Consider the following 26,170-nt stretch of genomic DNA (forward strand, 5'->3'; position numbering starts at 1 on the left):
GTAGCTCAGACAGAGCCAGTGTGTGTGTGTGTGTGTGTGTGTGTGTGTGTGTGTGTGTGTGTGTGTGTGTGTGTGTGTGTGTGTGTGTGTGTGTGTGTGTGTGTGTGTGTGTGTGTGTGTGTGTGTGTGTGTGTGTTTCAAATGGCGGTGAAGCGCCCTCATCTGCCAGCAATCCAATCTGCTCCATTATGAGCACAGAAAACAGCCGGAGAAAGACTGCCGGGACGATTTTCCAAAATAAAACCCTCCAGTGAGAAGCTGCCTGCTGCACGCTTTATGCTGGTAAGATGCAACGTCTAAATAAATAATACAATTAGACTGATTGTGTACGAGTAACCTTATCTGAAACATCTTAATCAATGTCGTAGGCCCTACAACACATTTCATTGTAACAGTTTATTGGTGTTTTTGGCTCAAAAATAACATGCAGAAAACCAGCATTGGCTGTCTCTGCTTTGAATTATGTGGGGCTATTATCTCTAATTAGAGCCTATTAACTTTGGAGATTTTTAAAATACAAGTTGTTTCTGTGGATTAGAGTAGGCTATTAAGATAATACTATTTCAAAGACGGATTGGTTAACTGCATTTCGGGCCCATGTTAGATTATTACATTTTTCTTCAGTAGCTTGGGGTATATTTTCCACACCACAGCAGACTATTGCCCTAAAAGTTTAACCTGTGAATGTGACATTAACATTGTCTATATGAATGCTTGTATTAAAAGTGATCTATTTATAAAGTCTTGATTTATTTTAATACCTTACTTGTCATTTGACCAAGGGACTGTCAATCAGCACAGCATCTTATCACTACACAAGTGTATTTCTTTATTATCCCATTGTTTTAATGAAAATGCAGCTTTTTTTTTTAACAAAAAGTCTTGATTTTCTTTCAATTACTTACATAAAATGTTACTCAAGACTGCAAATCAGTGCATAATTGTATTTTTTTTATTTTTATGAAAGGTTTGTATACACAACAGTATTAATTTCAAATAAAAAGTGGACTCAAATCTTACTAAAAGGGGTGTGTCCTACTCGGCCAAAGTAGTCATAAAATGCTGTAATGATTTGGAGTCAACTGATTGCAATGCTATTGAAAGGAAATTACATTATTAAACAAAATAATACTGAATTTCCACCAATAAATATTTATGTCAAATGAAAGGTGGACTAAAATCCAATAAAAAGAGCTCTGTCCAGTGTAGTTTTACAATTCTGCATTGATATCTATCATGAGGTAACCTTACGAAGCTATTAAAAACAACCAGGAGATTTCCAAAAGAGCATTAAAAGCATAAATGAAAATACAAGTTGGGCAAATTTCCAATAAACAGAGGTTGGTCGTATTTGTCTAGTGCCGTAATAACATCTGAATTGAATGCAAATGATTTCATGATACATCAGTATTAAAATGTGTGCCTCAAGATATCCAATCCTATATCAACTTCAATGTTATTTATTACTGCTAATAATAAACAACTTACATGGGTATAATATAAGAGCATGATAAACAGTTGGATGTTCATTAAAGATAGGTTATGTTTCAGATACTGTAGAGATGTCCTGTCTGTTCTCAGTATCAGCACCCGAGAGTAGTGTCTTTGCGCAGAGCCTTTGTTCATAGTCTTTCCTCCACAGTATATAGTTATTGTTGCAGCTATGTAGCCACCACTTTAAAATTGAACCTGAACACTCTATCACATCATGTTGTTCATCACAGCAACATGTCTACCTGTATTGTATTTAAAGCTGCAGATCTCCAGGCGGAACTTTTGTAGGACGTTTAAAAAGGATGACGAGTTCAGCCGTTGCCGTGGTTACCTGGTGCTTTGGATGCATGGATGGTATAAGACACTGGGGAAGGTTGGTGTGAGCGGATGGCCCTAATGGTAGCCTACAAGTGTTATTTGACCCACAACTTTAAAGGGACTGTGTGAGCTGCACGCTTATTGATTTCCTATAGAACCTTTTAATTATACTTATTTCTCAACAATATATATTATAGATCTCAGATACATACAAAGCATGTCTCTGAAGTGTTTGGCTCAAAATAACAAACAGATCGTGCATTGTAGCATACCATAAACCCCTCGGTTTCAGCCCTGTTCTAAAATTGCTGATTCTGTTGCTGTAGCTATAAATGCAAATGAACTGCTGTTCCCCACACCCCTCCTTGGAAGTGTTTGGTTAAAATAAAACACAATGGTGCTCTAGGAGGAGATTCAGGTGACAAGGTGGCTAATGGTTGCACAACCCAAAAACATTGTGACATAACAAAGTGGCCAAAATCTGATCAGCTTATTTTCAGACAGGTTTTTATATAAATGGATCAGGATAAAAAAAGGCAATCTTTTCCTGAAACTTTCCGAATCCCTTAACACAGAGAGGACACATATTTATGTATAAAAGACATAAAAAGTGGATTTTGCATAATAGGTGACCTTTAAAGAAATGGGTTACTCTGGTTATTTTAGCAGCAAACTGGAGCTTGTAGCATAAAATTCAACCATTGGATCTATGTCGTTCATAATTGTGGCTATATGCATATACTACATCACTCCCATAAGAAACTGCAGATTGAACAAATACCTACTTCATTCTGATGGCTTTAAACAAAATCACTAGAGAAATAGTTTTTATAATTATTATTTTACTCTTTAACTTTCATTAATACCATTATATATATATATATTGTAAAATGAAAGTGGAAGAACAAACAAAAAGCAAAAATTCAGTTTGATTTTAGAGAGGCTTGTATATGTGTCGCTTTACCAAAAATGACCAAAATATTCCTGTTTGTTCAGAATGGCTGCGATGGGGTGAAAATTGTTGTCTGTGTAGGCTCATGTAGACGGCCACTAGAGAAGTGACGTCATGAGAGACTTGACCATAATTCAGCTGCCAATGCACTCTTGACCAAAAGCCATCAATTCATATGGAGGGCCCGCCCCAAACACTTCAGAATAAAACACACCCCTGGACCCAGCTGTTGCTGCTGCTGCTGCTTACTGTATATTTGTCTTGCTTTAACTAAGCTCAATGTACATGTGTAGGTCTACACATTATGTAGTTAAATTATCTGTCAAGCAATAAAGGTGAGTTAATTGTTTTTTTCTTAACTAATAATCACAAGTTTAGTAGCTTCAAGCCTCACCCTACATCATATAGGGTACACCTTAGTATTCAACTTGGTCATCTATACATAGAAACAACGACAGAATGACAAACATACTGAAGGAGAGGCAGATGAGGCCTGCATGGGTTGATTGCCCTCTCTACCATTGCATTGATGCAGTGCTGACATAATATGTGATGCGAGGGGAAAGAAATGGAACTGGCTTGCCTGTATTGAGTGCAGCCATCCTTTTTTTTTTATATCCCTGTCTCCTTCTCTACAAGGTCCACAAGTTATGGCTTAGCTTTTCCAAGTCCTAGGGCTGCAGTATGCATTAAAACATTTAATAAGCCAACCAAAGCTTCTCTAAAGTATCACAGAAACGATAAAAAACTGATAACTGAAACATTTTTTTAATGAGGTTAACAAGACTGTAATGGGCTGACCTTGGGGCACTTTGTGACATGAATTACCAAACCAAAAAAACAAAACACTAGGAAACCATTTGTACGCACTAAAGGACCCTTGAACATGGACATATATTGGTCAGTGGTGGGACAGAGAGACCTGATTGGAGCAGAGTGGGGGCGTCCATTGAATTAGTTCCTTTGTTATGGAATATTCATTCCTGTGATTGTCTGCTCTGAATGATCATGTGGACTTTTGCTGTATTGAATGTGACAACAGAACAATGCATCTGGCCCACAGACTGATGCCACTGTGACGGCACTGGTGGGCTGGAATCCCATTTTCGTCACCAGCTATCACAGTGCTTTTTAAAATGACCTCTGTAATCTGGTATTTTCATTCAGGCTTGCGATTAGTAATTTATCAAACATTCAAATCACAATCTTTGTCTTGCAAAGAGCTTTTCTTTGACAAGTTCAGTGGTTTCATTTTGAAGGATGAAGATGACTTATCAGTCCACTGTAATCCAATTTATCCATATGGAATCGTCCATATAAAGGTACAAGGCAGGTTTCCTAAAACATCTTTAAACAATCATTAGTGAAACTAAAAGGTATAGGATTACAATAGAGGTCTTTAGTACGAATGAATACGCTATGAAAGCTTTTGTTAGACAGGCAATATGTGTTGAAAACAATATCACCACACTTTGTTTTTGTGTTTGCAGAGAACTTATTTATATAACATGAATATTAGGGACAAACTACAAGTGACATTGATGACATTTCTGCTTCACAAGATTGCTTGATTTTCAGACTCTGTGCTGCCCAACTGAGCATTGTTGCTTTAGGCAACATAAGTCACAGTAGCATTCCCATAATTGGTTTTCTGTATATAACATGCCTTTCAATAGCCATGTAGGATCTCTTCCTGTATGGCTGACTTTTTATTTTCCACATAATGAAAGAGTGCCCTTTGTGTCCTCCCGTTTAAGTCACCTGTAATGCATTTAGTGCCGTTTCACATCGCAAGTGTGGCTGTTCACAACTATGTCAGCACCCTACTGCTTATTGGATTAGGATCAAAGACAGGAGATGGCTACAGGGGACACACACTCACACACCCACAAACACACATACACACAAAATCAAAAAACAAAAACAACAACAGCAGCAGCAAATATAAGAACAGATCACTGTGCTCCTGGTTCCACATCTTATTACAGAGCTGCTAGTAGACTTAGAGGGATTTATTAATAAATAATAAAATCACTATTAACACTTCTGAACCCTCGTCCTATATTACGAATCCCTAACCTGCTGTATATATGGCAGCAGGAGGTAGGTGGGACGGACGCAGTGAAGAGGGGAGGAAATGAAGTGAATTGGTGAGATTGCATGGGATGAGCAGGATCCACAGAGTATCAGCATGAGAGCCCCACCATGTGCAAAACAACACAATTAAGAAGGACGCTTAGCCTAATCAGTGAATGCATCATGCAAATGATGTGTTTTTTTTCAATGCCTACTTTAATCTTGGCTCTTATCATAGAATACAAATCAGGGACTTAACTCTAATGAAAGGAGGAGAGAGTGAATAGGTGGGAAGAGACAAGGGTGAAGAAGAAAGATAGCGGAAAGATTGAGGAGTGATGTAAAAAGCAGAAGTCTAGAAAGACCATGAACAACTGAGACAGAGTTGCTTGCTGTTATAACTGTATTAAACCCTGTGGTGAGAGTTTAGAGCCAAGATCATTCTTCAAAGTCTAACAAATATAGAGACCGCCACACATTTGAATTAAAAGTATAACGGTTGGTTTGCACTCAACTCTGCATTGTATGTTTACTCATATTCTTTTAAATATACCTCCTAAATATATCTGCACTATTAAAGCATTACAGTTTTTTCAGTAGCTTACAAACTAAAATGACACATAAAGCAAACATGATTTAAACTGACACTCAAAGAGCAAACCCCTCAGCTCAAATCTTCAAAGACATTTTCAGCTCTGCACCCAATTTTCAATTCAACTTGGCACTGCATGGTTCTCTCAGCAAGAAACAGTAATCTAGTCACTTGTTTGCCATTTTCAAAATACACTGATATTAAAAATGCTACACATATGAATCAATTAACAAATATACATGCCAACTGACCTTAAACACGGAACTGCTTCATTTTTGACTCATTAATCAGGATGTAAACATAAGAAAAAGGCTACATGTAGAACTTTTTACAACAACAATGCATATATGGATAGCAAGAGGAAGAGGTAGAGAGGATAACAGTGAGTTATTTGCAGCATAACGGTTGACGTTGTACGACCATCAGGCCAATGGATGCATTTTTCTTCTGCATGTTGATGAAGTGCTGTGGCCAGACCAATCTAGATGGTAAAATGCAGCCTCTGGATTTTTCTTTCCTCTGTTTTAATTTTGTCTTTCCTCAAATGTTTCTTTTTCATTTATTGTATCAGATAGAGAGCATTTTCGTTGTTCACACAATTGTAACTGTATTTGCTGTGCATACTGATTAGTTGTGGAGTAAAATACAAATGTTTTGTTTCAACAGGATAATTGGGTTTCTGCACATATTACTGTAAGCCCAGAAAAGTAGGTGTGCTTTTGATTGAGCACCACTGTGTGTAGTTGATTGGATTACGTTTTTTGTACTATAAATTATATGTGAATAAATGTGCCATTTGGTGCAAAAGTTACCACAAGTGTTTATGTTGTTTGAGTGTAGTGCTTTATTCGGCAGGATATATGATCTGCACTTTGGGTGTGTAGTTTAGTGAATTGTGTTAGAAAATGAGCCATATTTTCAAAAACATGTGTGCAAAAAATACTGTAATGTTGCTTAATCAATACATAGTTCCACACCACCACACACTGCAGCCTGAGAAAGCAAACACTTTTTCAAGAAAAACGAAATACTTTAAGCAAGGCAACAGTATGGTTATTGCAGACTTCTAGATTTATATTGTACAGGTGTTACTTTGAGCCCTACTACCACCACCAGTATTATTTATGTAGTTGCAACATGATATTGTTTTTAATAGAATGTACTCAACAGAAAGCATTTTTAGAAATGATCTCTGTCGAAATGTACCAAATATTATTTTACTTGGTTAATGTTTTTTCCAAAATCAATATTTGAAGCTTTAAAGCTGTAATCCAACTTAAATAAGGTCAATGCTGGCATAAAATGAGATACTATACATGTCCAAAAGCAAGAAATCTTAAGCTTCATTGAGTAGGGGGCAAACCTGCGGGAATATATGGGAAGTAACTCTGCCAAAACATTTGTCATATTACATAAGTAAACAGACTGTCTGTGCAACACTGTTGATATGTTTTTGTCTGTTGCCTCAGGCTGTAAAAAGAACACTATAAAACTGCACCGCATTAAACTATGTTCCACAAACACAGGCATCTATGTTACTGAACTGAAATCTTCGCGGTAAAGAACAGAAACGAGGCAGTTGGTCCCTGACTTTTTTCATTTTATACATACCATTTTCTTTACACCATAGCTCAATCCTGGGGTCTCAGTACACAACTTCCATGCATGCCTTAGCTGTCTGCATGTTGTTGCAAACTCTGTTTTGGGTCAGTAAAAAGCGGGGTTTCTTCTTCGTGACATCATATCCCAGAGGCCCCTTTTGATTTCCGAAGACAAGAGGCAGCTGGAGGTCTGGAACTCATTCATTCAGAACTCCAAAACATGGCCCAGGATCCTCCCCCACAAAACCCAGGCCTCCATTATTTAGGACTGTGTGCTAATGGTCCACAGTCTGCATTCTGAATAAACAGACTTTAAAAATATGCTATGCAAGTAAGTCTCAACAGAGGATCCAACACATGCTGACTGCAAACAGCATTCACTTCATTTTTAGGTTATTTTCTTTAGCCTGCATTCACATAAAAGTGTTTCAGCTTAGTTCACTTCTTCATGCATTCAGACTGAGACTACCTTATTTATTCATCCACACTGACAGTGCCAGTGCTTGCTCAGCGGAATGTCTTTACTTCCATTGGCCCCATCAGGATCACAAAGTAATAACAACGGATTAGGCAGTTATCCCGAACATACCTGCCCTGAAAACAGGTTCCCATGGTTCATATGCTATTTTTTTTATTTGGTGAACCTTCGTTTTTGGACAGTCTATGTAAACATGAGCATATATACACACAAGACATGCACAAAAACATACAATGTGGGTAAATAACTGTGAAATGAGGACGTAAAAGATAAGACATCCTGTTTACAGAGAACAGAGATTTTCAATCAGAAACACACACACACACACACACACAGCTGCCTTCTCCATCATTTCCCTTTAAACTTCACCAGGGGGAAAAAGAGAATCAATCTCCGCTTCACCAGTATTCAGCTCAGCTTAATGCACCTAAATTGCACCAATCATGGTCCAAATCTGTATGTCTATGAAAATGATTGTGGAGGAGAAAAATCCTTTTGATAAAAAGGGCTGCCTGGGGGAACATACTTTTACAAAATACTTGTGGTTACCTAGGGGACTAAAACAAAAGACCACCAGTGCGGCACATTATCTTGTCATGCCTTACATGGTGCCATAACAACATGTGAACACCGCTGCCAGCAGGGGACAATGAATAGGTGGTCATTTTAATTCGACCAACATACATTCAACACTTTAAGTGCTGTAATTGCACTGGAATTCATATCATGGACAAAAATAGACATGGAGTGTGTTATTGAATTACTTCAATCAATTTGAATCGAGCATTTCTAAAATGTCTGCCTGTGGGTTTTTACCTCCATTTTAATTTTGAAGAAGTCATTGTGCATTTTCCATGCTGCCTGATGTTAGTCATAGACAGATTGATTTTCAGGTCCAACTGTGCATATGAATTACCTACTGCAGAATGCAAAAGCAACTTTCCAGACTCTTACTGAGAATATTTCATAACTGTGTTTAAAGATGACTTCTTACAGGTCATATCTAACGTCACGAAAACTTTACACTTGTTAATCAAACCAACAAGGCTAAGTAAGGGCAGTTAGAAAGGCAGCACTTTCTGTTACGAAACACTGAATCCACCAGCTACTAGCAGCACTCCCTGGTGGCAAAAACAGGATATTGTTCCGTGCTTACTGACATACAGATGTGGACTCAACTCCTCATGCCAGAGCTGACCTCAGAGGAGAGGAAAGGAAGGGGAAGAAGAAATACTTTCCACTGTTCACAAGGCTAAACTTGTGAAGATATGAACGAGATCTAAAAGACGAATGCCAAAATACTTGACTCAGATTCAGGGAGGTTTGTAATTTTGATTACTTAACAGAAATATACGAGTTTGTTTCTTTTAACAGACATTTAATAAAGTCATTAATATTGTAAAAGACTGAACTGTGACTTATGACCTAAATACATATCTGAAACCTTTTGAAATCAAATTGCGCAACAAATTACATATGAAAACACATTAATTACAAAAGTATTTTTTTACTGTAAAATGTGGGATTAGGTTATAATGAGTCTTTAATAAATCATTAAAACATTTACAATCACTATCCCATTTTAAACTAAACAGCTGGCCTTCTGTTTAGTTAGCAGATGATCAACTATAGAACTGTGTCATGATAAGGTGTACACTAATTTCTGTTCTGTATTTTGGATATCATAAAACGGCAAAACAGTATTATTTTCTGTTGTTTTAAGGCTGTATTACAGTAAAGTGCTATCATTTTTTCAGTTACTCGCTATACAATATCAATATCCAGGTATTTTGCAAAAGATATTGTGATATTTGTATGTCTTTATAAAACAAATCTCTATATTACATGTGTGGGTTTCTTTTCCTTTTTGGTTTTATAATTCTGCTGGTGAGTCTGTTTATCTATAGATTATAGTGTTCAACAAACCAAGTCTGAGGGGTTACTGTGACGTCACTTGTGTAACCCTGGTTCTGCTCTGACTCCTTCATATGGCTCTTTCTCTTCTCTCGGATCAATAACAAATAGAAACCCATCAAATCTGCTGCTGATGCAGTTCCTTACATTCCACAGGCATAACTACACTCAGTGCACATGTGGCATACCATACTCAGGAAAAGCTGTAGTAAGTCAGGAAGACGCAGCAATAAAGTGTGTTGTTTCCATTCATCAGTAGCAGCAGTAGTTAGATATCTAACTCCCATGGATTTTGACCCCAGAACATCTCAGCAACCAGGAAATGCCATCCAGGAGACCTGACAGGGATTCTGCCACTGTATCCTGCACCTGAGATAGTGAAACACCAACACAGATTATGCATCTCCTCAAACTGATACTGGATGCATATGCAGTAACAGCTTTTCAGTTGATCAACTATCAGGGAATTACCATCCAGGGGTTAGCCAGCTGGGGTAGTTCAAGTCTCTTTGCCATGTCAACACAAGGAGTCCTCCACCTGGTCCTGTTTCTGCTTGTGACCTCTTCTGGTGCGTCTCTGGAGACACAGGACAGCACCAGCAGAGGCTTGGATGCTGAACTTTCAGCAGAGCTCAGCACAGCCTGAATCTGAGCCACCTCAGACTCTTCCCCACCTATTAAACACATTTTGTTATGCAAATGTTCTGTATTTATGATTAATATAAAAACAGTGTGAAGAAGCTTCTAAGACAAACATCCTCTAATCTCACCTCTCCCAAGCTCTGCATTAGCTACATAGATGAAACCATCCACCACCTGGCACACTTGCTGGACCTGAGGCGCAGGGCTGTAGACTGGACATCCTGATTCATCTGTTCCTTCTAAGGTAAACAGTTTATTACCGACACTCTGCTGCTGCACTCTGGCTCTTTCCCTCTCCGCCCTGCACACACAAACACGTACTGTTTAATGGCTATGGCTGTAATCACAAATATATACAGAAAACGATAATATTGATACTTGCATGGTCATTGTATAACAAAGTGCTTACCTATTGGTTGAATACAGAGTCAAGATATTGAATTTGTGTTGGTTGTTGAAAATGAAACTGATCCCAGAGCCAATGCCTAGAATTTACATAAAAAGATTAGTTCTTTTGGCATCTGAGCTGAAAGTGACTGGTGAGATAATAATGTTGAGACAATTCCACCACCTAGTGGTGGACAAATAGACCTACAGTAACTAGGATTACCAATGTGATTTTTAAAACAATTGTGATGAAATAATGACAAGTATATTTGATAACATCAGTATTGATGGCAAACACATATCTTATCCCAGACACAGCTACCATTGGCTTAAGAAGAAGTTGTACTTTGAAACAGATTCTAGAGGTAGTTTGTGTTTGTTTAATCACTGATCAATCAATCAATCAATCAATCAATCAATCAATCAATCAATCAATATCAATGTAATCTCACCATTTATCTGCCTGTGAGGAGTGCCAGACAAACGAAGCACATCTGAGGCCTGCATGAGCCTTGTGACTAACGACACATCAAGCTGCTCCATGCCAGGGCCAAACATCACATAGCGTGGTTCAGATGAGAGCACTAAAGACTGAAGAAAAGAGGTAATGACCTCATATGCCGGACGTGAAGGTAGCCACTGTTGTCTGCAGGATGGGCAGCCTTTCAGATATCTGTCCAGACAAAAGAAGTTGGTCAAAACATTTCTGTCAAATAAGTGTTTACCTACGGACCATTAAACTAAACAACAGAAAAAGATCCCTACTCTGACATGTAGTCAAATTTTGATTCCATCCCTCTGTCGCCCCCCTCTTCTCTATCATCCAGACTCTCATCTTCATCGATTAGTGGTGCATCCAAGAACTGCAGTTGGGGCATGCTGATATGATCAATGGAGGGCCAGTATGGCATGTCCCTGAGCAGGAAGTATCTCCACAGTAATGGATCTCTAACCATGGCCCTCCAGTACCGACTGGTGGCTCCCAGGCAGCAGATATCCGCAGGACACAGAAAGGTCATAATCAGGAACTGTACATCCACCTTAAAAGGGAGGGAGAATGGGATTGATGTGATGATGATTTTAACATTACAAGACCAAAAAAGATTAAAGTGACAAAATGGGGGTTGATCTCTAACAGCGATTCAGCAGCAAATCTATTATTATTAAAAATACACAAATGAATACAATAAGCCTGGAATCTAAAATATTACCACTGCAAAAGCACATAAGCATCATGCTGTAAAAATAAACATGGCAGGTGTGGAGGAGAATCCTCTGAAGTTGGGCCAGCTGTCTTCGAGATCCTCACAACACTATGTTAACCCTATTTCAACTTTCAAAATAAATCAATAGAGCCAATAGTTTACTAAAGATTCAACATAATACAGCAAGTCAGGTCCATGGAGGCGACGGTTTTCACACTGTTCAAGTTCATATTTATAGACATTTCTTATCAATTGTGTCGCTTTCATGTATGTCTGTATGAATGTGTGTGTGTATCCTATACCTCTTTCAACCCAGTAACAATCCAATTAGTGGAGTATCGGATGATGTCAGGTACTAAGCACCAAGACACCCTCTTTTTTGATCTCAACTTTCTCCAAAACGTAAGACACCATTATCTCTTCCAACTTCCTGAACTCCCCTACTCAATCTTATTTCATTTGACAGGCTTATGTTATTTTGACATTTCGGCCTAGGTCACTTTTAATGATGTCTCGACCATGCTCTACTAACTCTATTTGTTATAATCTCCATTCCTTAGTTTTATACCGTTATTTCTCAGTGTCTTAATTAGTGTTGTTATATAATATGTCCCGTACACATAAAAAAAATATCTCAAACCTCCCTTGATAATACAACACACCACCAAATGAAGTCACATTTGGTGGATAAATCTGTCTACAATTATACATTTAGCTCAAAATGCTACACATGGTTGATCTTTCCTCTTTCCTCGCTAATATAATTAGTAAAAACGGAATTTCAACCACATATCAGCAAAGGATTCAATCAAAAAATAAAAGTATTCATAATGAGCCATGCCAGTTATTATACAATATAATTAATGTAGCAGTTTACTGTTGTTCCATAACATCATACTTTGTGTAAAATCTGAGTTGCAGGGGAAAAGTGCTCATCACTTGGACATTTGAAAAGTAGTGCAGTCAGTAGGAAGTAGAATTAGGCTACTTGGACAAAGTTCAAATGTGTTCTTAAGTAACATAGCCTACATTGCTTTTTTGTTTTAAGGGTTTCTTTTACCAATTTGTAACTGTCATTGCTCTTTTCAGATTGAGTAAATTAACATAGACATGCATTACAAAATCACTGTTGCCGCAATGGTTAGATTGCTGAAAGACGTTTCCATGAACGTTTTTGACTCACCGGTGAACTGTCAAGAAATCCGGGTTGTGGCTCTGCTTTCGCTTCTATAACAGTCGCAAGTTCGTCTTTAAAAACTTTAGATCCGTTTGGAAAATATGTGTTTCCGAAGCGCCTGAGGCTTCGGATCACTACAGACTCGTTGAGCTGCTGGATATTACCTGCCATGACTTCAGATGTGAGTGACGGTAAGCATGTAGCTACACACTTTAATATAGAGCAAGCAGAGATGACAACCCGTTAATGTTGACACTCGTACTTCCTTGTTGCTGGCGGCAGAGGGGCATTGTGGGTAGTGTATTTCGAAACGTGGTGCTAAATATGGAGCTGCAAAAAGTAAGGAAAAGTTGCAATGCAAAATAAAGGTGTTTTCTTTTCTTTTTTTTAAACAACGCGCGTGTTTATTGTCAACGAGGACATAAAAAACAGAAGAATGATTTTTGTCCAAACAACACAGATTTTCTATTAATAGTTATACTATCAGGGTTATTGAAGTGGCAGAAAATGTTTACTTGCAATTGATGGGAATACAAGTGGCGCATTACAAAGCTGGTATGAACAAATCTGAGCATACTTCAAATAGTCATGAATACATCATTGTCAAACTGTTTTTGAACACCTTTCTTTGCCTTTAGTGTGTATATTTTTAATACACAAAATATATATTGTATATGCAATTATAATATATTAAAAGCATAACAAAATGGCAACAAAACAATAAATAAAATGTTACTGTGCAATGTCTCATTTCCAGCTGGATTATCTTCAAACTTGTAACAATTTTAACAAATGAAAGGAAAAAAAAGTACATTTTATTAATTACCTTCTTAATTCATATTAATGTTATTATAACACATTCTCAGAGCAAAATAAGTGCCCCAGTCAACAGTCCGTTATTAAGATGATAACTGCTTTTTCAGCAGGACAGGGCGAAAAGTTATTCAACCTCCTTCTCTGACTGCAACCCCTGCCAGTTTTACACCACCTATCTAATCCTGTCAAACCTGCTTTGGCCTGGGCCATTTGGCATGGGATGAGGTTGCCAGAAGACACTGATCCAAAGACTTTCTTCACATACACCTTCTCCCCATGCTTCCTCTTAACCTTCCATAACATTACACCCCACCTGATGGCTTCCATTTTTATTTGGGGTTGACACATTTGAATACTGAACTAAGATCTGTGCCAGAGGGCAACTTCAATATAAGAGCAGCTTGGCTCACTGTAAAATACTAAGGATTTCCTTGGCATTCTCAGTGTTCCAGCCCTGGCCTTGCAGCGGGCCCTCACAGGCAAGCACGTATTTGTTGAGGATCTGTGTGCCAATGTCCCGAAACTGAAGGCGATCTTCTTTGCGATCCATAGTTTCAGCGCTGCAGTCCTCGTACTTAACTGCCCAGAAACACATTTCCCCGATGTACATCATTGTCAGCAGGTGTGTGTCCGAGAAGATGCCTGTCGAAAAAATAAATCATACAATTAAATAATTTTATCTCAATAATTATCCTACACTGGAATGATGGAGCACAAAGATAACTGATGACATAATTACCTTCAGATAGGAAGTTTGCTGTAGCAGTATCATGGAGCACCACCCCATCGTTGAGCTTTACAGAGTTTCTCACCTGCAGCATCCGCATTAAGTAGCGCACTCCTTCCTGAATACACTGGATTAAAATATGAGAGTCATATGATTGATCTCAGCATACCAACAAGAAATTTGAGATTCATTTTTCAACAAAATCACAACTTGATTTGTCATGAAGAATCAGATAAGCCCACATCTCTTTTCACAAATACATCTACTGAATGTACTCCGATTTTTCATGGTGTGGTACCTTAAGGAACGTATCCTTGTTTTTCTTAATCCACTGTTTTCGTTGATGAAGGGTGTGGCAGTACATGTACAGCAGAGCTCCACGTCTCCAATAGAGGCATTCTAACAGCTCCAGGCCCAACACAGACTGCACCTATAATAGACAATGTCATGCATGTAAATCTAGGAAAGTGTCCTTTGCAAAACTATAAACCAAAGATAACATTAAAGTCTAACTAATACATCTCTTAATGTATTTCTTACTGGGAATATAAAAAAAAAACATGTACAGAACATGCATTCAAAATCCTTTTGAGACACAAATATACACACTTCTTGTGCTGGTGCTAGCCTCCCCGCCAAAACCTCTGGCTCAGTCAGGTCTTGCAGCAGCTGCTGGATTTTAAATGGTGAACAGTCCTCAGGGAACTCCTGGTCAACCAGTTTATTCTCTTCATAAAATGTGATGTCAAGGATCACCTTAAAGATGAAAAACAAACAGATCCACACCGGACATTGAATACAACATACAAGAAAACATGCAACATTAAAAAAATTAAAATGTCCTTACTGAGTTGTTCATAAATAATGAAGATCAAATTAGGGATGAAATGTATAATACCTGCCAGGGAGTGGTAGGCATACTAACATTCCCCAAAACTCTTTTAAAGCCCATTCTCAAAATCAAATGTGATCTCAGAGTATTATCAGTTACATCTAATTAGCTTACTTCTCTCGAGTACTGAGTATTCATTAACAACCACTTTTTATTTTTATTATTACATTAAACTTCATAATACAAACCTTTAAAGACATTTCAGTCAGAGTTCAGACCACCTTAATGATCTAGCCTATAATTTACCAGTGACCAGAGTAAACAAATGTCCTTGATCAATGCACTCTTAAGGCTTTATACCAAGTGAATGATCTTTTTCCACCATCGGGAATACATTTTCACATGTACTTCCTTAAAGCAATGATACAAGTCCAAATTTCAATTCGTTAAAATGATACCTAATAATACATGTATAGCATATTGTTTTGAACTCAAAGGCTAAAGTAAGCGGACTCGTCGGATTTGACATTTAAAAAGGGGTAAAGTGACAAATAACCCACAACAATTTTGGTTGATGATTCAAACTTACCAAGAGTCCAAAACAAAAAAGTTATAAAGGTGTTAATAAAGCGGAGTTAAATTGGCAATTGGCTCTGACTGAGTGTCATGAACTATTAACCACTAATGTAAACATCATTAATAACAGCTTTAGACGTTCAAAGAAGTGTAATGCAATGAGGTACCTGTGTGTAATCCTGAAGCACCTTGGAAAGGTTGCTACTTTCCCCTCCTTGCCTGTAATAGCTTTTCAACTTGTCTAGTATGGCAGACGCATTCTGTAAATAGTCATCATCTATGGAAGAAAGACATGTCAACATGTTACCATTTACATATTTCAACTCAAGCACAATTGTCTCCAACTTTACACATTTCAGAGTATTGTTTTAGATAAAGGGCACTCTATTAGGTAACACATGTTTATGAAAGAAATGGAACACGTTTTAACGGTACAAACTTGTCACTATGCGACAGCAAGAGTTTGACAACGTTTAAATGTAAGGATTACCAATATAGAAAGGTACATTTCAACATAGAATAATAACACCAATGCTTCGAAACTCAAGTATCAACTGAGGTTATTTTGCTACAACGCAGCATCGTGTTTCTTGGCCAGCTAAACGTTTGTCAACAATAACGCATTTTAGCTAACATTAGCCAACTTACGCTAGCCGTTACATCGAGCACGCAGGTATTAAAATACAGCAATCGTTACGTTTTAAACTTTACTTAAACGTAACTACAATATCACTTAATCACATGTTAATCAATTACATGGTGAGTATTATTTCACAATATGAAACATGTCATCAGACAACAGCTGTTGTTATCGTTGCAAGCTATGCTATGTGACGTTGGCTAGCTTGCTAGTTGGCTGACAAACTGATCAAGAATGTTAGCCACGCACACGAGGTGCCAAGACTGGCCACAAGACACAAAATAAACACCAACGTCTCATCGATACCTTGCTTTTCAGCTCTGAGACTGGAACATTTGATGTCTAACTCAAATATCCTTCTCTCCAACTCGAAACCTTGTCGCCTGTAGTCGTCGGCCATGACTAAACAGTGTGCGTCACGTGAGCCAGGGATTACTCACGTGCTCATAGACGGTCTCGTCTGTTTCCAATACATTAGTGTTTCTGCGTGTGCGATCCCCTGGGTAGGATTTAACAACAGTGCGTGCCGCGTAACCACCGCCATTTTCCTGAATGTATTACTCGATGAGTGTTGAAATAACAGGACATTTAAATAATCTTGGCTTCCCAGTAGTAGTGGTGGTGAAAGGGTTACATGTAAATGAGCTTGCCAAGCCTCCCTGTATCATCCCCCCCAGTCCAGCCCACTAGTCCAGCCCAATCATTGAGGCACCAGCCAATGTAATCGTGGCGCTGACTTTGTGTGTGAGCCTATGGTGTAAACTAGCGCTGCTGGTAGCCACAGTGTGCGACCTTTTAGGCTACATCATCTGTCGTCCTCCGGCTGGAGCTTTCACTCCTCGACTCATCCCCCGTGTGTAGCTCCAAAACATGGCGGCCCTCAAAGCTTTGTGCAAAGCGGAAAATGTATTCTTCAAAAACCTCTCAGGTCCCTGCAGAACCAAATTAAACTTCGCTCATCTCCAATTAAGCAAGGTTGGTATTAAGCAGATAGGGTAATTGATGTAGAAAAAGCAAGGTGAAATGAATTTGTTTCAGGTGCCTAGGCAAGATTACAAGGTCATAATATTGTGAAGATTTCATTTCCCCGTTCGTCCGACATTTAGGATCAAAGTGAATTTAGTAACTCACATCCTGAATGTATATTTTAACATGTTCTTTTTATTTATTTGTTTTGTTTGTTTACTTTTCGAATAGATGGTGAACTAATCTCAAACTGCTTGCTTAACTGCTGGGATTATCGTAAACAGTTCGAAACCGCAATACAAACAGAATTATCATCCAGCTATGCATAATCTGCACTTGTTTTTGGTCAGTGATTTAAAGACATTATAAACATAAATCAAACCCCCAGCTTTACATGCAGTTTATATAATAGAGCAGCCTATAACCGATGTGCGTGTGTGTGTGTTGTAGGTGTAATAATAACACGTGCTAGCACAAACCCTACTGCCCGCATTAATTTACACAAACTACAACGTTTCCTTCTTGTGTATTCTATGCCAAAGCCTATGTCTGAACATTGTAAAAGGTAGACACCATTTCTATAAATAGTATGGTTTCAGAAATAGAAATTAGAACTCATGAGTCGAACACATTGAGTGTTACTGATGTTACTGCAGTTGATATAAAAAACATGAATCTCCACACCAGCTTTAACAATCTGGAGAGCAGTTACTGACTCTTTAAACTGATCATGATTTAGTGCCTTTATTCTTTTAATTCATACAGAACATCAATTAAAAGAGATACATTATTGTTACTTGTTTAAAGTAAACCGTTTGTATATACATAATGTTGATTTTATTTATAGATGAAGGAAAACGATACATTATGAAATGACTACAAATATAACAAGCAGAGTGGAGTTTCATCCATGAAGTCTGAAAAAAGTGTTCTCATTAGTTCAGTATTTAAAAGTTAGACAGAAATTACAAATATACCATATTGCCATTATATTGTATTATAATGTTTATTGAAATACACACCTTGATTTCTATTAATTGTAACCAAATTCTGGTGAAATTAATTTATGCAAAACACAACAATATATTGTATTTTTTCATCATGAAATCTGTCTTTGTGCCATATGTAAAAATTGTATACGTGAGTGTTGACACAAACGATTTCAAGTTTGAGTCCTTACCTAAGTGTCAGGTTGAGATTCTTTGCTGTGAGCTACCCTTAAGCTCCACGCCTATTGTTGTAGGATGTATTCGCAGTTTTGCTTATCTTTCCCTTCCTCAACTGAATACACTGGATCAACTATAATACAATCATATGAGCTGCCCTCAGGCTTTGCTCAGTTTCGTTTTAACAAGCAATCTTCTTGGCAACTTTTATTCAGAATATAGAGTGTATGGTTATACTAATAGTTAGTGTCTGTTGCTGGTTATAGAAAAAAAGTTCAAAGCATATTTTTAGCATCTCTTTTTCTGCTTTTTCTACAGACCTGCGGTTGTTACTTCTCTACTTCTAGCCAACGAAGGTCAAAGTTCTACAAAGATTCTACAGAGGCAGTCAAAGATATCCCAAGTGGAGCTACTATTCTTGTCGGAGGTAAAGATATACAATACTTTCACATACAGGCTTGTTAATATTGTAGCACACAGACCTTCGGGAGAGTGCTGGCAATTGCCTTAGCCTTAACTCGGCCTGGCAGTGTGGTTGATGCCATCCACACATAGAGCACACACAAATTCCAGTGCTCTTATTTATAGTCAAGTTTCGAGGTGACATTGTTAAACTTTTCCATTGTGTCACATCTCTATCTGAGGGGGAAAAAGCACATACTGAAGTCTGCCTCACTCACAGTATAATATTAGTTACACCCTATACACACATGACTAGAATTACCTGGGGCTTGTTTCAAGGTGAACAATATAATTAGACTTTTCTGTGTAATTTGTAACAACTGTAGCATTTTCTTTACAAATATGCCATGTCATGAGCTACTAGCTTAAAGTGCCATGATTATCTCTTAACACTTTTTCCAATGATTTATTTGTTGCTTGCATTTGTTTAATCGCATTGGTTTATTATGTATTATTTTCTTTGTATGTATTTCACACAGGCTTTGGACTGTGTGGTATCCCAGAGAACCTGATCAACAGTTTACTGAAGACTGGAGTAAATAGTCTCACTGCAGTCAGCAACAATGCAGGGTAAGTGTGTGTGCAGGAAAGAAGAATGTGGGAACAATACATGCATATTTTGCACACACACAGGTGCCTGCATGTAAACATGTGCTTAAACCATGCCATGTGTTCCATGGTGGTGCATGATTTTGATAATAATTTGACACCATTACAACCATTTCAAAATCCCAACCTGTTCCTGGAGTGAATGGGTTGACAAAGAAGATGTTGCTACATTTGAACCCAGAAAAGTTTGCAGCGTCATTTATCAAGTTATGCATCATTTTCGTTTCAGTACAAGCTGTGAGTTAAAAGTCTGACTCTTGTTGCTTACAAATCTTAAATAATATAAAGGGGTCAACTCTTTAACAAGTTTTTGAAAAGGCCTAGTTACATTTTGTAGTAATAAAAGTATACAAAGTCAGAAAGTGAGACTCCCCCTTGTCCGTCGTGTTTAGCTCTCCACCTATTGAAAGTGGAGTCTCGATTGGTCTCAAAAAGGAGTATTTTGTTTGTCTCCTTGCAAAGAGGTTTTAAACTCATGTTGTAGTGGTATTGGTGACTTTGTTGCTGTATCCTCAAACAGCTAGTGTTGACCTGGAGAAATGCCATGAAGTTTGCTTATGATAAGCTATCAATTATTTGCAGGCACAAGGAAAAGGTGTTGTGGGGACATTCGCTCCTTCAGCAGTCAGGGTTTATTGTGTGTGATGTGTGTCGTTGCTTTCAGTAGGATACACTATACTTTCGAAGGGTACCCTTCCGGCATTAAAAAATAAGCTTCTGACCTGAATGCCCTTTATTCTGTTTTGTTTCCTTTTTCCGTAAAATGCACTATCCTGAGCTAGAGATGTAGGAATATATTCTGCCATAACTGGGTTCAGAGCGCAATTTTTTAGGAGATATCTACCTGACAATAATCCTAGGAAACAAAAATATTGAACTATAATAATTTAACTTTTAAAGGAATACAAATTACAAAAACAAAGAGGGAGCTATCCTTTATGTTAGGTTAAATCCCCCAAAAAACGTGTGTTTAATACCAGTCCAGTACTAAACAGTAAAAGCTCGATTATTATGACACTGGCAACTGAGCCTCTCACTGCAACAAACCTAGACGTTGTTCAGCATAAAGTTAAAGTCGCTTGCAAACAAGGAAATAGTCTTTTTCTTGTCTGTTGTCATGTTGCAGTCTTCTTCTGTAATTGAATCCCGATGTGCTGCAAAACAGTAAACGTAGCTTCGTCTGAACTGTTTACATGGCAACATTGAAACTTGAGACAGTGACCAAAATCTGATCCTAGCTACTTGCATATTACAGAGACTATGCAACCATAAAGCTTTTCCTCTGACTTCAGTCTGCAATAGCACACATTTTTCAAAACCTTAATTTCATTTGCAGATGCAAACTCTTATTTCTGAAACTATTTTAATAATTTCTGTTCTGTTACTTTTCACCATTTAGAACTTTTGTAATACAATATGCTCACCTATGGCTTGTTTTCTTTAGAACTCTTCTCTCTGCCAAACACACATATAAACTCCACTAACATGGATTAAGAAATATTTCTGCTGAACTTGTATAGCATCTCTTGTTATCATTAATTAACTTGGTTGCACAGCTCTGCATGGATTGGTATTGCTAAAAGAGTAAAGTGTCAAGCCTGATGGTTTTAAGGTACTGACAAAAACTGGACACCCTTTAAAAAATAAATGACCATAACCGAGGAATTAGCTCAGTTATGCCAGTATGCAGAACCTGCAGTAAAGTGCACCCTTAACTTTGGAAAGTACATGTCTATGCTGACAGAACTGAGCCATAAAGGTTTAGATTCACAAACAGTGTGGCATAAAATTATTCTTACAATAGTCTTGCAATAGGAAGATGAAAATGTGTTTAAAGACATTGCACAGACGGACCAAATGTATTTATGATAGCTGTTGTTCAGCCAGAAAACTACTGTCCTGAAGTCAAATAGTGTGCTTTACAGAATTACTCTCCACTAGACTTTACTCTTGGACTTTGATTTTTGGTTATATTGATTCCTGGAACAGATTCCCAAAATATTTGCTTGAGCAAGGACATCTTTCTGAACAATCAAACAAGTTGTTCTGAAAGATTGTAACCACTTGTAAAGAGTGGTCATATTGGGTTTTTGTATTTGTTGAGCATTGCTAAGCTATTGGAGGACCTTCATAATATGTATTACAGTGACTATTACACATCTTTATTCAGTGGAAACTGCAGTAAATTTAGTACCCTTAAAAACATGCATTGCAAATGGCTTGTATTACAACATGGGGATGGGAGTTGAAAATTGAGAAATACATTGACGATATCAGGAATGACACATCACTGTTATTGATTATGCTTGATTAGAAAAGCAAGCTGGCCTGTGTACTGTAAATGTTTTCCTGGACACTGCCACCGAGTCCTTGCATTTCTCTGCTCTACAGGCAGAGAGCTGGAAGGGGAAATTAGTAGTTATGTAATGTTTAATTTTAGAGAGAAGATTCCTAAAGCTGAAAACTCCCCTTCCTCTGCTTCCTTCTTCTTGAATGCCTGTATGGGTTGTTGATCCTCCTAAAGCCTCAATGACTTGATTTTACTCTGTGTAACATGATAATGGATAGGGCATTCTACTGCTGTTAGTCTTTAAATACAAACCCACATTCTCTTAACATATATTGCTATCTGTGTAGGTGTTTAGAACTACGAAGCATAATTATACAAGTCAATTTAATAAGAAATGCTGGATAATTATTTTCAAATATGAGTATGATACTACAAGATCTGTCATAAATCATAAAATAATATTTTGGTTTATTGTGTACTAGGCCTCCTGTAGACCTATTTTTGGCAGCACTGACTGAGTTTGGTTTTGGAATAGCTGCCTAGTTGCGGTTTCTTTTATACAAGTTTTTACCTGCCATGTGCTGAGAAAATTTGCAGCTGAAAAAAATCTCTAGCCAGCTAAAGAAAGATAATCTATAAGGTTTGTGTATTTTTGTCTCTATACAGCAAATCATTAACAATACCATTGCCTACTAGCGAAGTTCTGCCCTTTTTGAAATGTGTAGCCTTATGGGAAACTTTGCAGAACTCTGACACAGAAGGCTCTTTATGCAGTGTAACTCTAGATGAGAGGGATTCAGCTGCACACAAGAGGACATTATTAGGCTGTGACAGAAGTGCAGCCTTATAGTCATTCTTTAATCAGCTACTTCAGTAATGTTACCCAAACCACATTGACTCTGTGTGAAAGGCAGAACTTCTGTTCTGAGCTGGAAGGTGCTCTGATCAGTGAACCTTTAGCAAAGACAGCTTATAATGTGTGAACTTAAAAGGAGAGTCAGCCCATAAGTCACCAAGGCATTGGTAAATGCATGCACACTTCCATAAACAATATTACAAATTGCCAAACACCTTTTACATAGATCTTTGGAATCTTATAACATCAATGTTGTGTGTGTGTCAGGGTGCTTTTCACATGTATCGGTTTTGGTATTCTGAGTGCACATGGCCTAGTTATCTTGTCAGCTGATCTGAGTTGAGGACAAAGCATTAGTTCTGCCTTCCCAGCTTCTTTAAAGAATAAAAGTAAAACCCACTCTTGGCAAAGTCCTACTTTTGTCTTGGCTCTGAAGATTAGGAGTGGAGAAAGAAATAGACAGAGACCATACTGTGGATATAGGATTTTACACTTCCTTACTGTAAACTGTTTCTAAGTTATATTACATTGCTTGTTGCAATTGACTTGGTTTGATTGCAGTGTTCTCAGATGAATATTGCCAGACAAAGTGGGAAATAAAAGATCATGAGATGTTAGGATTTTACTATTATCCTTCATCATCTTTCTTAAAATTGCTTTATATGTTTTCATAAAGTTTTATGAAGACTATGCTTTCATAGGTTAATGAATGACCAGCTCCATGAAATCAGGCCTCTCGTAGCTACTGGCCCATTTCATTAGTATTTCAACAGTCCTACATATACACTAACCTTCCTTTGTCATAGAAAACTTGCCAGTACTCTGCTGTCAAATCATTGACTGTCCAGGTTTGGTTTTCTGTCCCCCCCCCTAGTAATGACACATTGTAGTGAAATAAATAATAATGTTGTGCAGTTCTTTCAGACAATAAACAAAGAGGTGCTCGCAGTGGTTCTCCAGGCCCTGCAGCTGCGTTTGGTCTCATGATCTTTTATTGCAGCTGTGTCTTTAAGCACAGCTGCCTTAAAGGAGCCGTATCACTTAAGAGGAACCAGTTACATCCTTGAATAACCTCTCTGGGGATTTGTTGTAACTTAAGCCATGTTAAAGACTGTCAAATAAAAGGGAAGGCATTCCCAGTCAAAGAGATGGAACTAACAAGTCTCAAACAGTGGAGGGTACTGCATCAAATAATGGTTCTTTTTTTGCACACATCAATAGAAAATTATTTCCTGTCAAAGTGCATAAAAGCTCTACAAGTTACATACATTGATCAGCCATGCCATTATGACCATTGTGTAGCTCCCCCTTTGTGGCCAAAACAGCCCTGACCCGTCGAGGCATGGACTCCACTAGACCTCTGAAGGTGTGCTGTGGTATCTGGCACTAAGACGTTAGCAGCAGATCCTATAAGTCCTGTAAATTGCAAGGTGGGGCCTCCATGGATCAGACTTGTTTATCCAGCACATCCCACAGACACTTGATTGGATTGAGGTCTGGTGAATATGGAGGCCAAGTCAACACCTTAAACTCATTGTTGTGTTCCTCAAACCATTCCTAAACCATCTCTGCGGTATGGCAGGGGCACATTATCCTGCTAAAAGAGGCCACTGCCATTAATGAATACCTTTTCTATGAAGGGGTTAGCATGGGCACCCTGACCGTCTGTGGCTACGCAGCCCCATACGCAACAAACTGCGATGCTCGGTGTGTTCAGACACCTTTCTCACAGAACCAGCATTAACTGTCTCAGAAATTTGAGCTACAGTAGTTCTTCTGTTGGATCGGACCACACAGGCCAGCCTTCGCTCCCCACGCGCATCAATGAGCCTTGGCCGCCCATGACCCTGTCGCCGGGTCACCAGTTTTCCTTTCATGGACCACTTTTGGTAGGTATACTGACCACTGCAGACCAGGAACACCCCACAAGAGCTGCAGTTTTGGAGATCCTTACGCTTGCCCATTTTTCCTGCTTCCATCACATCAACTTTTAAGACAAAGTGTGCACTTGATGCCTAACATATCCCACGCACTGACAGGGGCCACTGAACGAGATAATTGATGTTCTTCACTTCCCCTGTCAGTGGTCATAATGTTATGACTGATTAGTGGATATTAAACAAAAAGTAAATTATTTACCAGTTATACACAACTGAAAACTACAATTTTCCCCCATTATTCTTTGTCGTAGTACTGAAAGCTTTGATAAGTTGCATGGAGTTGGAAACCTACACCGCTTAGTGTGTGCTTGACTCGTAAAATCTGTGTACAAAAAAGGTTGACTGTGCTTATGTTTCTAATTTCCTTGCAACCATGATTTGTTAAGCGTTTGATTCTATTTAAATATTGAAGATTGTCTTGGTATATAAATCTTTAATATGCTGTAGCATATTCCTACGGTTCATGATACTTTTTGTATTTTTTTTTCAGAGTGGATAACTTCGGCCTGGGCCTGCTGCTAAAGACGAAGCAGATCAAGCGGATGATCTCTTCATACGTCGGGGAGAATGCTGAGTTTGAACGACAGTATCTGACAGGGGAGTTAGAAGTGGAACTAACGCCACAGGTTGGTCAGAACACATGTCGAAATATGTAGATACTGTATATATACAAAAACACATGAATTTTCCCACAAGATATTAATGTTATCCCCTTTTCCTGACAGGGTACTCTTGCAGAGAGGATCAGGGCTGGGGGTGCCGGGGTTCCTGCCTTTTTCACAGCCACTGGATATGGCACACTGATCCAGGAGGGAGGCTCTCCTATTAAGTACAACACAGATGGCAGCATTGCCATTGCCAGTGAGAAGAGAGAGGTAAGATGTTGCAGTTGTGCCAAAAAGTCCATTATCTTTCTTTTGCTGGAGATGGCTGCAGATATTTTCCAAGCCCCACGGTTGCCTTGTTTGGTCGAGTTTAGAGCTGCAGTCTGTAGCTGTAACTTTGAATCCTGCTCATGATAACACTTCCATTATTTGCTTTTGCATTGTAGTTTTTGCCAGAAAAGAAAGCCAACTCCTCTGTACAGTGGAGGATACATAAAGGCATGGGTCCAACTATTTTTCTGTATAGGCATTACATTATAGAAAAACACTCTTAGGACAACTGGCCACTGCAATGAGTTTAAGTTTGTAAATTGAATGTGCATTCAGCGCACAAAGTAATGTCTGGGGTGAGCGTGCATTGTGAATAACTTGTTTGTCTGGTTTGATTTTAGTGTTGTAGCGTGCCTGAATATACTGCACTTTAATAAGAGATGCATTTACAGTTCTCCAATGTTACAAAAATACATCTTTTCACTGAAGGCATAATGCTTTTGCTTTGAATGTTTGCTATGCTATTGATTTTCTTGTGTGGATAACAAAGAACTCAGCAGTAATGACTACTCTAGGTCT

At 38.2% G+C, this 26,170-nt stretch overlaps 3 protein-coding genes across 3 annotated transcripts in view; 1 reads left to right on the plus strand and 2 right to left on the minus strand.

The window, feature by feature from the left end:
- Positions 1-7,073: 7,073 nt before the first annotated feature.
- fbxo4 (F-box protein 4) lies at positions 7,074-13,099 on the minus strand. Its single transcript, XM_063896283.1, has 7 exons — positions 12,843-13,099; positions 11,220-11,494; positions 10,907-11,127; positions 10,477-10,552; positions 10,196-10,368; positions 9,897-10,099; positions 7,074-9,794 (listed from the first exon to the last, which is right to left on the minus strand). The coding sequence occupies exons 1-7, from the start codon at positions 13,005-13,007 to the stop codon at positions 9,702-9,704; spliced, it is 1,206 nt and encodes a 401-aa protein (XP_063752353.1). The 5' UTR covers positions 13,008-13,099; the 3' UTR covers positions 7,074-9,701.
- A 530-nt stretch (positions 13,100-13,629) lies between these two features.
- On the minus strand, positions 13,630-17,054 carry rimoc1 (rab7a interacting mon1-ccz1 complex subunit 1). Its single transcript, XM_063896284.1, has 6 exons — positions 16,734-17,054; positions 15,955-16,064; positions 14,989-15,135; positions 14,678-14,809; positions 14,392-14,506; positions 13,630-14,294 (listed from the first exon to the last, which is right to left on the minus strand). The coding sequence occupies exons 1-6, from the start codon at positions 16,825-16,827 to the stop codon at positions 14,059-14,061; spliced, it is 834 nt and encodes a 277-aa protein (XP_063752354.1). The 5' UTR covers positions 16,828-17,054; the 3' UTR covers positions 13,630-14,058.
- Positions 17,055-17,119: 65 nt separating this feature from the next.
- oxct1a (3-oxoacid CoA transferase 1a) overlaps positions 17,120-26,170 on the plus strand; it is a 36,669-nt gene continuing 27,618 nt past the window's right edge. The window contains exons 1-5 of the mRNA XM_063896282.1: positions 17,120-17,402; positions 18,878-18,986; positions 19,501-19,591; positions 25,207-25,342; positions 25,442-25,591. Of these exons, the coding sequence (XP_063752352.1) occupies positions 17,298-17,402; positions 18,878-18,986; positions 19,501-19,591; positions 25,207-25,342; positions 25,442-25,591 (591 nt within the window). The 5' untranslated portion in view covers positions 17,120-17,297. The remainder of the gene's footprint in view (positions 17,403-18,877; positions 18,987-19,500; positions 19,592-25,206; positions 25,343-25,441; positions 25,592-26,170) is intronic.

Source organism: Eleginops maclovinus, chromosome 12 (assembly GCF_036324505.1).
Source record: "Eleginops maclovinus isolate JMC-PN-2008 ecotype Puerto Natales chromosome 12, JC_Emac_rtc_rv5, whole genome shotgun sequence".
Classification (NCBI taxonomy): Eukaryota; Metazoa; Chordata; class Actinopteri; order Perciformes; family Eleginopidae; genus Eleginops; species Eleginops maclovinus.

Bases quoted from the DNA above. Each gene is read 5' to 3' on its own strand.
- fbxo4 (XM_063896283.1), bottom strand. From the start codon at position 13,007: ATGGCAGGTAATATCCAGCAGCTCAACGAGTCTGTAGTGATCCGAAGC. The intron at 10,369-10,476 runs GTAAGCACTTTG...TTGTGTGTGCAG, and splicing joins ACTCTGTATTCAACCAATAG to GGCGGAGAGGGAAAGAGCCA. The intron at 10,100-10,195 runs GTGAGATTAGAG...TGTGTTTAATAG, and splicing joins TAATGCAGAGCTTGGGAGAG to GTGGGGAAGAGTCTGAGGTG.
- rimoc1 (XM_063896284.1), bottom strand. From the start codon at position 16,827: ATGGCCGACGACTACAGGCGACAAGGTTTCGAGTTGGAGAGAAGGATA. The intron at 16,065-16,733 runs GTATCGATGAGA...TTTCTTCCATAG, and splicing joins TCTCAGAGCTGAAAAGCAAG to ATGATGACTATTTACAGAAT. The intron at 14,810-14,988 runs GTGTGTATATTT...TGTCTATTATAG, and splicing joins GGCTAGCACCAGCACAAGAA to GTGCAGTCTGTGTTGGGCCT.